This window comes from Pipistrellus kuhlii, unplaced genomic scaffold (genome assembly GCF_014108245.1).
Source record: "Pipistrellus kuhlii isolate mPipKuh1 unplaced genomic scaffold, mPipKuh1.p scaffold_m20_p_2, whole genome shotgun sequence".
In the NCBI taxonomy this organism is placed as follows: domain Eukaryota; kingdom Metazoa; phylum Chordata; class Mammalia; order Chiroptera; family Vespertilionidae; genus Pipistrellus; species Pipistrellus kuhlii.
This window is the reverse complement of record NW_023425515.1, coordinates 2293189-2308238: the sequence shown is the minus strand read 5'-3', so window position 1 is coordinate 2308238 and position 15050 is coordinate 2293189. Positions and strand designations below refer to the sequence as shown.

The window sequence follows — 15050 nt, the reverse complement described above, 5'->3', positions numbered from 1 at the left end:
ATTTGTGGCTGAGCTCCCTTCTGCTTCCATTCCCAGGGAATGTTAGCAAAGGCTGCGCCACCTGGCCGGGCTGGCCTAGGCAGGGCCTCGCCCTCGCGGCTCTGATGGGAAGTGGGGGGTGGGTTGCCCGGGCCCTGCTTGTGGGTCGTTTCCTCCGGTGACACCCGGGCCCTGAAGAACCCTGGGCCGGGGCCTGGCCGCATGGCCTTGGCAAGCCAGCCCGCTCCTCCGAGCTTTGCTTTGCTGGTTTGTAAGACGCAGGGTGGACGGGATCGCTATAGCGACTGCACCCTGAATGCGGTTTGATTTACGGACAGGAGGTACCTGAGCAGCTGCAGAGGCGGTGAGAGTACCGGTAATGAGAGCTGGATGGAGAGCCGGCAGCTCACGGGGGAGCCACAAAAGGCCTGTGTTCTGTAACCGATAATATAAAGGAGCCGCGTCCGGGTGGAGCCGGAGTGCCATGCCAGAGGAACTGCCGGGGCATCTTGGACTGTCAGAACAGGGCACAGTGACCTATGGACTGAGCTTAAGAACCTTGTGTTCCAAAGACTGCTGCGAAGATAACAAGGGAGCGGATATGATGGCCACTGGGCTGGTGACTACTGGGCTGACTGTTAAGAGCATCATTTGGAATTAATGTCGCTGTCCCGCTCCTCACACCAATAGAAGTGCCTTCCCTCTGCGGATGGAATGCCCCTTCCCTTCCTCATCAATACCCCTCCCCTGGCCCCTTCCCTCCCTCATCAATACCCCTCGCCTGGCCCCTTCCCTTCCTCATCAATACCCCTCACCTGGCTCCTTCCCTTCCTCATCAATCCCCCTCACCTGGCCCCTTTCATCCCTCATCAATATCCCTCCCCTGGCCCCTTCCCTCCCTCATCAATACCCCTCCCCTGGCCCCTTTCCTCCCTCATCAATACCCCTCACCTGGACCCTTCCCTTCCTCATCAATACCCCTCCCCTGGCCCCTTCCCTCCCTCATCAATACCCCTCGCCTGGCCCCTTCCCTTCCTCATCAATACCCCTCACCTGGCCCCTTCTCTTCCTCATCAATCCCCCTCATGTGGCCCCTTTCCTCCCTCATCAATATCTCTCCCCTGGCCCCTTCCCTTCCTCATCAATCCCCCTCACCTGGCCCCTTCCCTTCCTCATCAATCCCCCTCACCTGGCCCCTTTCCTCCCTCATCAATATCCCTCACCTGGCCCCTTCCCTCCCTCATCAATACCCCTCACCTGGCCCCTTTCCTCCCTCATCAATACCCCTCACCTGGACCCTTCCCTTCCTCATCAATACCCCTCACCTGGCCCCTTCCCTTCCTCATCAATACCCCTCACCTTTGCCTCCTAACAGGAGCGCTGCTTGAGCCTCTGCCTGAGTCAGTGATTACGGAACAGCTATTCTTCTTGATCACATGATTGTTCACCTTTCCCTTTGAAAGGCCTTTTTGTGTTTTAGGCCAACAGTCCAATTAGTCCCAAACAATCCCAAAAACAGCACCCTGGAGCTCCCTCACCGTCACGTGCTCACCCAGCAGGTTATCAAATTAATAAAGCATCCTGGCTTCCTGCTTCACCCCGCCCCTCACCAGCGAGAGGAGGATGGTTGTGCGTGCCTGCCTCTGCTGGGAGCCGGGCTGCAGTGTGGGGCCGGAGGCCATAGGGACCTTGCAAATGGCGCAGAACCTGCCTGGCTCCCTCCTGCTCACAGCTCTGCAGCGGCGAGGCCATTTCCACGGCCGCTGTGCCCAGCGGCTTGGCTCGGTGCCCTGCGCTGCAGAGGCTGCTGGCTGGGTGCAATCACATCACACAAAAGAGCCCGAGCTACACCTGAGCCGTGAGGAAAGCCGCAGGGGCAACGCGCTGCCCAGGCCAGCCTCCAGGGCAGAGAGCCTTTCTGTGAGGGCTAATTCAGTCTAGTGGAGCTCAAATCCTCTCATGCATCCTTCTGAAATCTCTCTCCAAATGGGCTTCTGCAACTTCCTACAAAAACAAAAGTTTGTTTTGCCACAATACGGGCTTTGGCCCCCAACTCAGCAACTTCTTGCCATTCACTGACCCATTCCCCGTGACCATTAGGCCAGACTCACAAGAGAATTCTAATGTGCTGAGCTCACCCCGTGGGTCAGGTTTCTACCACTGACCCACCCGGCTGTAGCCAAGAGGAGCAGAAGCCCATGGAACCCTGGGCTGGGCTGGGCTGAGTGGGGAGGAAGGGTGTTGGTGATCGAGGCCATGATGTCTCTCATCACATAGGTCTTCCATTACTAATGCCTGCCATTTATTAGACACCTACCCTGAGCGGGCTCTGAGGCATTTAATCTCATTTTCATTCCTAACATTTTCCATGCATCTCGCCAAGTCGATGTTATCATCACCTTGATGATAAGGAAACCAGCGTCTCAAGGCAGGTGGCTTCTCTGCAGTCTCTTGGCTGACTGGCCTGAACGTCAAAGATGAACCCAGTTCCGCGTCTCAAGTGTTGGGGTGCTCCTCGCCCAAGTCAGGGTTGCAGAGCCACGTCCTCCAGGCTGGGGTGTTCTGACAAAGGGTGCCTCTGGGTCTGCAAGCCTGAGTAGCCCCTCCTCCTGGGCTTTGCTGAGACACTTCCCCAGCAGCCAGCCACACGCCCTGTCCGCCTGGAACTCCCATCGTCTTCCTGATGGATCGCTGAGGGGGGCAGTTCCTCAGGGAGATCTAGTGGACCCTCCCCACCTGGCCGAGCCTGCCTGAGCTGCCTGAGCTGCCTCCCCTCTGTCCCGCTGCAGCATGAACCCCCCCTCCCATTTTAGCATCTGTTCATCTGGCCGCCTCCCACGTGCCTTGATGGAGGAAGGCCATGGCACCCAGCACACACGCATGGTAGGAGTTTAATAAACATGTGCGAAGCCCAGTTGAATTAGTGATGCTCCAAGTTGTTTGGGGGCACCCTGAGGGCGTTCCCTCCTTCCTTCTAGGGCAGTGTTTCCCAAACTTCTCTCAGGATGAGAATCACCTGGTGGAGTTGTTAAAATACAGATTCCTGAATCCCAACTCAGAAGTGCTAAACTAGAATTTGGGGAAACATATAGGTAAAATTGTATACTTAACTAGTTTAGCACTTCTGAGTTGGGATTCAGCAATCTGTAGTTTAACAACTTTTCCAGGTGATTCTCATCCTGAGAGAAGTTTGGGAAACACTGTTCTAGGGTGAAGACTGCAGCCCATGGGGAAGGAAGGACCTCCGAAGCAGGGAGCCTAGGCCACTCTACCTCCCTCGGGCGCTAAGAGGTCATAGACTCACCACCCACAAAGCCCAGGCAGAGGAGGCAGGTTAAAATCTGCTTGCTGTCGGCTGGAGTTCCATACTCTCATGAATCCAGCTGAGAGGTAAAAAACTAGACTCATCCCTGTGGCTCAAAGGAAGTCAGAGGTACCCACACCTGTGATCGGGGGCAGGGAGTTGTATCAGAACCCTTGAGGGGCCGTTCCCACCATCAGAGCCCTCACCCCAGTCCCCTGCACTGATGGGGCATTGCTGCTGAGTGAGCTCTGCCTGTCCCTGGGGACACTGGCCTCCCGGGGAGTCCTGCTTTGCAGGGACGGTCCCCTCCAGGGGGAGCAACTTCACTATAAAGCCAGGTCTGCTTCCAGGCAGGTCAGAGTGGGAGGAGGCCGGGCCACCAGGGCAGACACACCCCGTGAGGGAGGCACTGCTTCCGGTCTGTGACCCGCTCAGAGGATGAGGAACAATGGGGTGCTGGGAACACAGGGTGTGGAGGGACTGCATCTGAGTTATGTAAGCGCTTGTTTTGTTCCCAGCTTCCTTTCTGTGGGTACTTCAGGGAACTCCATAGAAGCCTAGATCACACCCTTCTCGTTTATGCGGCATTTGTACATGTACACACACACACACACACACACACACACACTCACACTCACACTCCCCTCAGGAAGCTTTCTATGGTGTGTTCCCCAACCTGCTTCCCCTTTTCAGTGGAGACCAAAGTCCACCAGGTGCCTCCAGAAAGCCCTGCCTCGTCCCTAGGGCCAAAGTGATTCCAGTCAGTGTTTCTCTGTTAGATACCCATCCGAGGAACCCAGAACTTCTGCCCCCACCCACCTCATCCCTAACCGAGAATCGTCCAGCAGGAAAAATCTCCTTACACGAAACAATAAACACATTTTCAGATGGATTTTTCTAGACAGTGAATCCTCCCAAGCCTGCCTCTCATCTCCACCTCTGCCCTTGTGATGGCAAACAGGAACAGCTTGCCTCTGCCCATCATCACCTTCATGCTGCTCGCAGCTCCTGCCACACCTTCCACCTGCACCCCCACACACATGTGAGCACACACACATGTGAGCACACACACACACACACACAGGCACACACAGAGTCCCTCTTACTCCCCCCCTTTCTCACCTTCCACCAGGATCCTTGGTTAAGGAGCTGCCAAGGGGAACACACCGACACCCCGCAGAGGAACAAGGTTGTCATGCAGCCCCTCGGGGTGCTGAGGGCGAGGGGTGACTCCTGCACATGTTCTCTCCTGACGAAGTTCAAACAGCAGCCCGACTCTGGGGGATGAGGGATCTTGCCAGCTGGGGCCCCAAGGCAGGCACATACTAACCCCCGGGCCTTGGCTCCATCCTCCCCACCCAACGGGTCATTTCTGATGCCTTCGTAGCCCTTGGAAGTGAGGTGTGCAAAGCTACTTGCCTGTGAGCTTTGCAAGGGGAGTGATGGGTCAGGGGAGAAGACAGAGTGTCTCCAAGTTGCAGGTGTGGTGGATAACCCTAAGAGGTAGCCAATCACAGTGTGGGGAGCACAGAGGTGGGGGGGCGGGGGAGGCAGGAGGACCAGCCCCCTGGAGCCCAGGTACAAAGCATTGCAGGTAAGGGGCAGAATGGCCCTCACCTGTGGGGCATCCATTTGACGCTCTGCAATCTGCTGAGCTAACCTGATGACACCTGCTGAACACAAGTGTGTCCCCTGCCCCTCATTCTCCTGGATGGCTCACAATTCCCCAGTGCCGTGGTCGGCAAACTGTGGCTCGCGAGCCACATGCAGCTCTTTGGCCCTATGAGTGTGGCTCTTCCACAAAATGCCACAGCCTGGGTAAGTCTATTTTGAAGAAGTGGCATTAGAAGAAGTTTAAAAAATGTGGCTCTCAAAAGGAATTTCAATCGTAGTCCTGTGGGTATTTGGCTCTGTGGACTAATGAGTTTGCCAACCACTGGCCCAGCGAAAGCTCTGAGTCTTTGGCACCCCTGGGTGCAGGGCTCTCTTCCCATCGCAAGAACAAAATGTCTTGCCATCGCCATACATTTAGGACTCTCCAACTGAGCCCAGCAGGTGAGAATGGGCCTCTGGCCCTCAGCAGGAGAGAGAAAGGACAGAGGCGCTGTGTTTCAGCTCCATCCTGAAGGGAAGGAGAAAGCAGGCATCCGGCTGACAGTCCGTCAGCAGTGGGCACATCACAGATCGACAGAAAGGAGAGACAGAGGCGGACCCTTGAATCACGCATCTTAGCTCCACTTTATTACAACACCAAGGAAAGCAGTTGCAGGAGGAGTGATAGTGGAGATGAACACAGAGATAAAGCCACGCTCAGCGGCATGGCCTACACCTTCTACAGGGCGTGAGTGAGTGTCGGGTCTCTGTACATGCATGTGGGACTGAGGGGCGTGTGCTGTGTGCAGATGGCGGCTCTGGAGGGTGTTTTCTTTCATTGCTTGACGGATGATGGTTGAACTCGGTGTCTTCCGGCAGTCCCGCTAGGACTGGGATCCCGCCTTTTTCTTCTGGAATTTTCTGAACTGGGACTGAATGGCCACAGCCGCACGTTCTGTCTCGGGCGCATCCATATCGATGTCAAATTCTTCTTGAACTTTCTTCTGCCCATCTGTAGCAAGAAAAACACAGACAGAAGGCAATCACTGAGCCAGAAGCCAGCAGGAAGGCAGGCGGTGGCTCTGGAAGGGACAGCCCCCAGGCAGCCACATGGCACGCCACCCCCAGCCCAAGACCAAGTGTGCAAGCCACGGTCCAGGGGCTCCTGTCCTGACCCTCATCCAAATCAGCCGTCTTCCGGCTGCCCTAATGCCACACCTGCAAGGGACGATGGAACTCAAGGATAGCTTCCGCCCCTCAGACATTGTCTGCAGTTTTCTGCTCCTCGTGTTCATATGTTATAGACAGTGTTAGACAGAGGGCGGTGCTGTCCCTCCCTCCTGCTACTTCCTGTAGATACAGTGTGGACGGTGCCACCGATAGTGACAGGGGCAGCGGACATTCACATCAGCTCCGTGTTAGACTCGAGTCTCTGTGTGAACTTGAAGGCCGATGAGCTTGGCTTATGGAATTCAGGCCTCTGTTCTTACCACCGTCACAGATGGGTAGCACCGTGTGGCCTTAGCAATGAGGCCGAACTTGCACTTGTTCTAGCAGATAGGTCAGCAGTGTGTTGCTAAGACAGAGGGATTAACGCATTCACAGCAACAATGGTTGAAAACACCGCAGAAGCCAAATCTAAGGGAAAGCATGAGCTGGTGTCCCTCGGTGCCAAGCACCTTACTTTTCGGCAAACACCAAAAACAAACAAGTAAAATGCTCTAGTCATGGAAGAGGAGAATCTTAAAACCCCTCAGTCCAGTGAAAGCGAATCATCAGAGGCACCCACAGCACCCGTGGCTTTTTAAATATAGAAACTGGGCCCACCCCAGACTCGGGGTTCCCCCGTTGCACAGACGAAGTGGGAAGGGCTCCTGAGAGCAAAACCAAGCTGGACCATCTGTGCCTCCAGGCCGGGCCCCACCGCCCACTTTCCCAGAAGGCGCTCAGGTGGCTCTAACGTGCAGCCCAAGTGAAGACCCAGCTCCGCGGTCTACAGATGAAGGGACAAGTAAGGGCCTGGCGTCAGCTCGAGGCACAGCTGGGGGCAGCACCCCCACTCGGCGCCCGGACAAGAGCCTCCCTGCACCTGAGCTTGCAGAGGGAGCCGGCAGTGTGAGGAGCGCTGTCCAGGTTGGGGACAGGAGAATCGGGGACATGGAGACAGGAAGAAGGCCCCCGTGCTCTCAGCAGCCCCCGTGCTCACACAGCAGCCCCCGTGCACTCAGCAGCCCCCGTGCTCACACAGCAGCCCACGTGCTCTCAGCAGCCCCCGTGCTCACACAGCAGCCCCCGTGCTCACACAGCAGCCCATGTGCTCTCAGCAGCCCCCGTGCTCACACAGCAGCCCCCGTGCTCACACAGTATCCCAAGTGCACACAGCAATCCATGTGCTCACAACAGTTACCCGTTAGTACCAATGACATCCACCGAGGCAGCGCATTCACACTAGGGAGTGTCACTCACGAGGTGAGTTAGAGTCCCCAGTCCTTTTCCTCCCAGGAATCCCTGTGTCTACTGTGTCTACTGTGCCATGATCGCAAGGGGGACAAGGGAACTTGGATTCAGAAAGAACGGGAGGGTCCCCTTTCAGATTAAAAGTGCTGCCGCAGCCTGAAGTTTTGGGAAGCCTGATTCATCTCTTTCTGTCGGTAATAACAAAAATAAAACAGCAATATGTTTTGACAAACGATAAAGGAAGATGCAGAAAATGATGTGTATTTAGGGACGATAGCATAAGACAGTGGGACAGGCCATAAAAACAAATTTCACAATTATATCCTAAACTAGTATCTCCAGCCAAAAGCGACGCATACTAGCAGATTCCTCCTCGTTTGGAGAACAGGAGCGTGTCTAAAGAGCAAAGCACGGGGTGCCAGAATCACTCTCTTCTGTTTATTCTGGAGGGGAGGGTCCCCTGCCGGGGCGGGGGGGGGGGGGAGAGCGGGTCTGCATTGCTCCTCCTCCCTCCCAGCTGGCCTGGGGGTCTGAGGCTGAGGAGGGGGACCCGCGTGGTGGAGAAGAGACAGCAAATTAGATTCAGTGGCACAGGGGTCCCGGGCGCTGGAAAAGCACAGCTCTGAGCAGGGGCGAGGGGTGACGCAGGGTGTGATCTGGAGGGACCACAATCAGTCCCAGCCTCAGAGCCCTCTGTGGAGCCCTGTGCCCTTGCGGTGGGAATAGCAGTGTGCAGGCGGCCCTCTGAGAGGCCCCTCCCAAGCTCCCCTCCAGGACAGAGCGGGCCCACCAGCAGCACCAGGGCCCTTCTGCTGCTAAAACCAGAGAGGCGAGCTCAGCCATGTCTGCTGGGACCAGGAGGGCGCACCTCCTCCCCCCACATACACACAGTACAGCTCTGCACCTTACACTCCCCCTTACTCTCCTCCTTCCTGTCCTCCCTGTGCTGTCGCCCATCACCCATCGCAGTGTGAGCCCCAGGAGGGGAGGCATCGCAGGCCTTGCTCAGCCGCTCACGCAGGGCCCAGCTAATGGGGAAGGGGGCGGACATCTACCCTGTTTCCCCGAAAATAAGACAGTGTCTTATATTAATTTTCCTCCCAAAGTTGCGCTAGGTCTTCTTTTCGGGGGATGTTTTATCTTTCCATGCGCTAGGTCTTATTTTCGGAGGATGTCTTATTTTCGAGGAAACACGGTAGTAAGTGACCCAAGTCCAAACACAGGATGCGTCAACTACTTTGCAGAATCTGCTTGTTCCCCAGGGGTCCCAAGACAACTGATACCAAATCCCATCCTTTAGTAGAGGGTCGGCATGCATACTCAGGGCCTAGGAGAGAGCAGAGAGCAAAGCCCGCCCCTGCTCTGCCGGGGAAGTGGACAGCAGGAAGGTACATGCAGCAATAAAACCGAGCGGTGACTGGGAGAGCGTGTGTCCAGGCGGCCGGTTAGGCCTCGGGGACGGAGAATGTGTGAGCGCCTACGGCCCCCGCCCCGGAGGGAGGGGCACTGGGAGCCCCTCGGCAGCAAGAAACTCTGTGAAAAATGAGTCTTCGCTGCGTGAAAAATTAGTCTTGACTTACACGTTCACCACCGAAGTAGCCGACTTCAAGTCGTTAGCATAAATCCTTTAGAAATTAACAGACGTGCAGTCATCCGGGGCAAAACAGAGCTATTCATGGATCCTGAACAGCCAAGGTGTAATAAAAATTTTTAAAAAAACGAAGCTCACATCACTCCAAAACATATCATATTAACCTCCAGGCTCCCTAAAAGGGACTCAGTTGTATGTTTTTGAGTTTATAATGCTGTAAAGTCCTTGCCTAGAACAGTAAGTCATGAACACAGGGGCTTACACACACATTCACACTCATACACACACACACACACACACACACACACACACATACACTCACATACACTCACATACACATTAACAGACACACACCGTGGTAAAGGCTTTCCTTTACACATGTATAACTCGCCACGTTTTCAGATTTATTTTATAGCAACACCTTAGCTCCCGAGGCCTAATCGCATGCATCAGAAGCTCGCGCCTGAGCAGTAAATTGGGCTATAACCGTCCTGCGTGGGAGTCGGCCTGAGTAGGAGGCACTATAAAAGGACCCACATTCCACACGCCACACAGAAATAACGGCCATTCGGCTCCCGTGTGCCTTGCAGACCGGGCATTAGGGTGCCACGGTCCTCGAAATGCCCCGCCTCCTTCAGAGTGGAATAGTAACTGAGACGGAACTGATGGCTGGTACCTGTGTCGCTCCTGAGATCGTTAAGGTAACGGACCCTGTGCTTGCCTCGGCCTCTTAGCCGGCAGCACCCTCTCCCCATCAGGGCACCACCCAGGGCCACAGAGAGCCAGCCCGGCCCAAGATGCAAGGAAAGCAAAGAGACGAGTCAGAAAATCAAGTCCGGATCGCAATTTTTATCCCTTAAGCCTCAAAGTGGATCAAAATATCCTCAGAGAACAAGGCCTCTGCTGTTAGAGAAAAGGTCAATTCCTCCCAAGGAAAGAAGTAATAAAATAAATTTATACGCCTAGCGCCCCACAATGCACCAGCACCGTCTTGTGAAAGCCGTGACAAAACCAGCGTTCTCCTAAGAGGCGGGACTCAGCGGGATCTCCGCTGTTGGTGGCTGGTGTGACGGCCCCCCTCGCTGCACGGAGGGGGTCCCCAGGCGGCCGGAGCCCGGCTCCCAGCAATGCCCGTTCCTGCCCGCTGGCTCGGGGCTTATTGGACGGGGGCTGCTGGGGCGGAGAATTGCAATTTCCCAGGTCCTGGCTAAGCAGCAGGGATTAACGAGCTGGGTCAGGCATTAGTGGCGGCAGGCAGGGGGCTTTCTGCATCTAAAGGGTTCTCACATCAAATAAAAATGCAATTCCCGTTTCTGCTAACTTTCCATTTGCCGGGTTCGCACCTTCCTTGGTGTTCACTGCTTTTTCCAGGAGATAGAAATCCTCTTGGGCCCTAAAATAGAGGTGCTCATTCTCTCTCTCTCTCTCTCTCTCTCTCACACACACACACCATCTTCTCTGTTCACACCGTGCTTCGGTTAATGCGGAGCCTGATCTGGGAGGCTGAAGGCGACAGCTTGCTCCCAGCCCCCTGGGTCCTCTGCTCCCCATGGTCCCGTTCCTCTGGCCCCCGGCCGCCTGGCCCTGGCTTCACAAAATGACTCCCCAGCTGTGATACTACATCATCAAATGCGTGCCTGGAAGAGAATGAACACTGATGAGATCAGTTATCTCCCCCGATTCATTAAGGCACATGTGTCAAACACAAGGCCCGCGGGCCAAAACCGTCCCGCCAGGCCTTGCAATGTGGCCCGCACCGCGCTGTCAGCACTGCACTCCGCTGCGTTTCCATCACAATGACAGTTTATGACTGTTGAGTAAACCATTCGGCCCGCGATTTAGGCTGGATTTTAGATTTTGGCCCCTTCTCTGATTGAGTTCGACACCCCTACATTAAGGGAACCAAATAAGACAGTGGCTGTATGAATGGTTTTCCCATCCGGTGTCAGACTCCCCACATGTGACCCACAATGACTGCGTGAGCACCACTCCCTGCATTCTTCCATCGGAAAAATGTCACACGCCCCCGACTGTATCGGTCAGCTCAAGCTGTTGTACCAATACGGCCCGGGCTGAGCCCCTTGGACCACAGAAATGTGTCTCCCTATAGTTCTGCTGGCCGGACGCTCAGGATCAGGCGTCCGCAGGGTGAGGAGGCTGCTCTCTCTGACCATCTCCGAGTGTCCTCACAGGGTCAGCTCTCGGCATGTGTCTGTGTCCCAGTCTCCTCTTCTACTAAGAACCCAGTTATTCTAACTTTGACCCCACCTGCACGGCCTCATGCTAACGTCATCACCTCTTTAAAGACCCGATTTCCAGATAAAGTCACCTCCTAAAACACTGGAGGGTTAGGGCTTCCGCACATAAATTCCAGGGAGGCCACAGCTCAGGGGCAACAGTCAAACTGCCTCTAGGGGAGGCGAAGGCAGGTGGATGAGGTCTGAGAGAGACGGGATCTCTGGGAAGGCTCCCATCCAAGCTCCCGCTGTGGGAGCGAGGCCAGCTTCTCCCTTCTGGGGCTCCAATCCTTCCCCGGGTCCGCAATGGGGGTGACAATGCATCCCGGTTTGCTTCTCTCCCCATAGTTTACACACTTATAACTCACCACATGTTCAGGTTTGTCTTAGCGGGTTGGAGGGGTGTGGAGAGGAAGCTCGCTGTGTGAAGGGCCATTGGGGGAAAGGCCTACTTCCTGAGATGGTGGTCCACACCCTGGCTCACCCCGTATTCTCTCCCTCCAGCTTCTCTCCCACCACGGGTGGGAGAGAGGCTGGAGGAGATCCATCCCGGGTGTCCTGGGGGTAGAACTCAGCCACCGAGGCTTAGGGTCAGGCGGCAGCATGGAAGCAGGGTCCAAAAGTGAGTCCCTGGATAGTGGCCAAGCACACGGAGCCCCCACTCCTGGCATGCTCCGGGGCAGAGTGGGTTTCCCTGGGGCAGCTGCAGGAGCATGGCCTGTGCCTGCTGCCTCATGCCAGTCAGTGGAGCAGCAGGGGCTCTTGTTGGCATGACCGAGGGGTGGTGGGGTGCTTCCCACGTGCCTCACCCACGGCTGTGCATGGTCCAGGCTGGGTTTCCTGCCTTCCAGAAATTCTACCGATCTGAGCAAGAGTGGATTCTGTTGTCTGCACCACCATCTCCTACGGGCACGCCTGCTTTCCAGAGGGTGGGGCTGGGGGGGGGGGGAGGAGAGAAGGGAGATGGAGATCTGTGGAAGGAAAGGCGTGACCCCATGTCTTCAGGGATTGGATCGCAGGCTGTACTTCCTGGAGAAACATTTGAATGGAAGTAGGTAAATTTTCTCGGGGTGAAAATAATGTACCAAACGTTTCCTTCCTCTTCTGAGCGCTTGGAACGAATGGAAATGCCTTCCCAGGAATCGGCAGCTCACTTCCCCAATAGCAATCCTCTCAAAAAAGCTACCCTGACTCCCCTCAACTGCCTTCCTCCAGATTCCTTTATGTGAGAGAGGAACAGACTTTATTGCTTCAGTTGTTGGCTTTAGGATGTTGGCTTCTTATAGATGAGCCTCATCTACTTACACACGTTAAGTGTATAGCTCATCGGCAAACATTGCATTTCAAGCTGGTGACAGAAATGGAACTCTACATCCCTGTGCACAGTAGGCCTTCATTTCCCTCCCGTAACGATGTCAAAAATAATAAACTGAGCCACTTTAAAAGGAACCAGGGGGTGGGGGTGGGCTGCCAACCCAGAGGAACTGCCTGGCCCGCCTTGTGCCTCAAACCCTTGGAATGTTGGAACAGGGAAAATAACACCTAGCTCCTGTCCCAGGTAACTGTTTTCAAAGATAACAGGAAAGCGTATGACTAGAGGATGGAGGACGACAGAACGGCCTGAAAATTAAGAACACTTAGCGTTAGAGTCACTGTGGTACGCTGTCTGCACTAGAGTAATGCCTTCTTTCTGTGGATGTCACTGTCCCTTCCCTTTCTCTTACGTACCTTCCCATCACTGTCTCCTCTGTTTAGGCTTCTGCTGAGTCAGTGCCTCCCGAACAGCTATTCTTTGACCTCAGATAACTGCTTTAACTTCTCACACTGAAAGCCCTCCCATCCAGGCGGATGGGGCTTCCTCTGCGGGTTTGCAGGGACTATGGGTTTTCCTGGGCGCACAGAGCTTTTGGGCAGATGTGACCCTGGCATATAGAATAGGACTTTGGGTGCAAAGCTCGGGGGGACGCCTTGAAAGGGGTCTGGGAAACCAAGCCACAGCTGGGTCCAGCGGCAGCCAGGCTGGGTCATGCTCAGAGCTGCTCAAAATCTCAGACTCCAGCCAAAACCGGTTTGGTTCAGTGGATAGAGCATCGGCTTGCGGACTGGAAAGTCCCAGGTTCAATTCCGGTCAAGGGCATGTACCTTGGTTGCAGGCACATCCCCAGTAGGGGGTGTGCAAGAGGCAGCTGATCGATGATTCTCTCTCATCAATGTTTCTAACTCTCTATCCCTCTCTCTTCCTCTCTGTAAAAAATCAATAAAATATGTTTTTTTAAAAATCTCAGACTCCAGGCTGCCACCAACCCGGGGTCCCCAACGGTCACTTCCATCTCTGCACTTCTCAGGAGCGGCAGAAAAGGGAGCAGAAATAGACAAGACCACAGACATCCCTGCCTTCCGTGTTTTGAAATTCTCCTCCCATTTTCTGACCGTGGCCATGGGCTCGCGTGGGAATGTCCCGATGGCAGGGATGGGTGGCTTCTGCAGAGGCGGCTGCCTGTCCGTTACGTGTACTTTTGTGTAAACGAAGGTGTGCGTTGGCTTCTGGGAACCGGGGGTTTGAGCTCCACGCGCGCTGGTTTCTCACCCCACAGCCTGTCTCACACGTCCCTTCCTGTGTGTCTAAGGCAAAGATGCATCGCTTCTATCTGTTTCTTTTCGGGACACCATTTTAAGATCTCGTGGCCACGTACTTAATGATTGGTTGGAAATAGCTTTATGGAGGTGAGTCATCTTAAGCTTTGGGCTTTGCTATTCTACTTAGCAAGAGGCTGGGTTCACATATTTGTAAAGAGGATAAAATCAAGTTCCCACAAAGGAGCAAAGTTATGTGGTTCCAGACCAGGAAGCTGAGAAACCGGGGTAGCCCAGACTCAGAGGACTAGCTGACCACAGGGTTTTCTCTCCGTTTTTACATTATTTAATAATAATGTGCTGACAGCTGATTCCAAGAATCAATGTGCTTTCCAAGGCCGTGGCAAAGTTGTGGCTAGTGTGGCTCAGTGGCTGAGCATCAACCTAGGAACCAAGAAGTCATAGTTCGATTCCCAGTCAGGGCACATGCCCAGGTTGCAGGCTCAATCAGTGATTCTCTCTCATCATTGACCTTTGTCTCGATTTTTCCTTCTCCCTTCCTCTCTGAAATCAATAAGAATACTTTTTGAAGAAAAATAAAAGTTGTGAAGCTCCAGAAGAATTCAGATGTGGGCTCTGCTTGCCCGAGGAGCCATCACCACTGTTGAACCCGGGTCTTTTATGGGACCTTGGGGCAGGACAGCAGGTACCTGCCCTCTGTGCACCCATCAATGCCCCCTCCAGAAGTGCTCACAGACCCAAAGTGGGGCAGAGGGCTTTTAATTCAAGAATCCCAAACACAGGGAAATTCCAGCATCAGGCAATAGGATCCGAAAGCATTCTGTTTTGAAATGGGGTGGGGTTGGTTGTTTGTTTGTTTGTTTGTTTAAAAAAAAAAAAGGAAACATAATTTCTCAAAGGACCAGCACTGAAACATCCCTTGGAGCATTGGAACGATTGACTGAGGCTGCAGAAGTATTTCTGTCTAGATCAGAAACTGAAGCAGGGATAAAATATCCATTTTTGGATGCTCTGGCTCGAGGGAGCATTAATAGAGGCTGATGTCAAAAAAGCGATGGGAGAAACCAATTTGGATGGAAAGTTAGGGGGGAAGCGTCTAGCATCGGTCTTTCAGAGAGCGGACGGGTCCCCAGAGCAGTCACCTCTGACCTTTCACTAACGTCGTTTCCAGCTGAACTGAAGAGCTAGACGCTGGGGGGTATTTTGCCAGCTGTGAATGGCCCGGGCGGCCTACCGGGCACCTCCTAGCCCATCTCCATCATTGGCAGGATTGGAGGGTTTTGTTCCACTTTAA

The 15050-nt window shown here is 54.3% G+C and overlaps 1 protein-coding gene across 1 annotated transcript in view; it reads right to left on the bottom strand.

Annotated features, from left to right (window-relative positions):
- Positions 1-5502: 5502 nt before the first annotated feature.
- The window catches only part of PCP4 (Purkinje cell protein 4), a 46703-nt gene continuing 37155 nt past the window's right edge, over positions 5503-15050 (bottom strand). Inside the window, exon 3 of the mRNA XM_036447144.2 lies at positions 5503-5888. Coding sequence (XP_036303037.1) covers positions 5761-5888 — 128 coding nt within the window. The 3' untranslated portion in view covers positions 5503-5760. The remainder of the gene's footprint in view (positions 5889-15050) is intronic.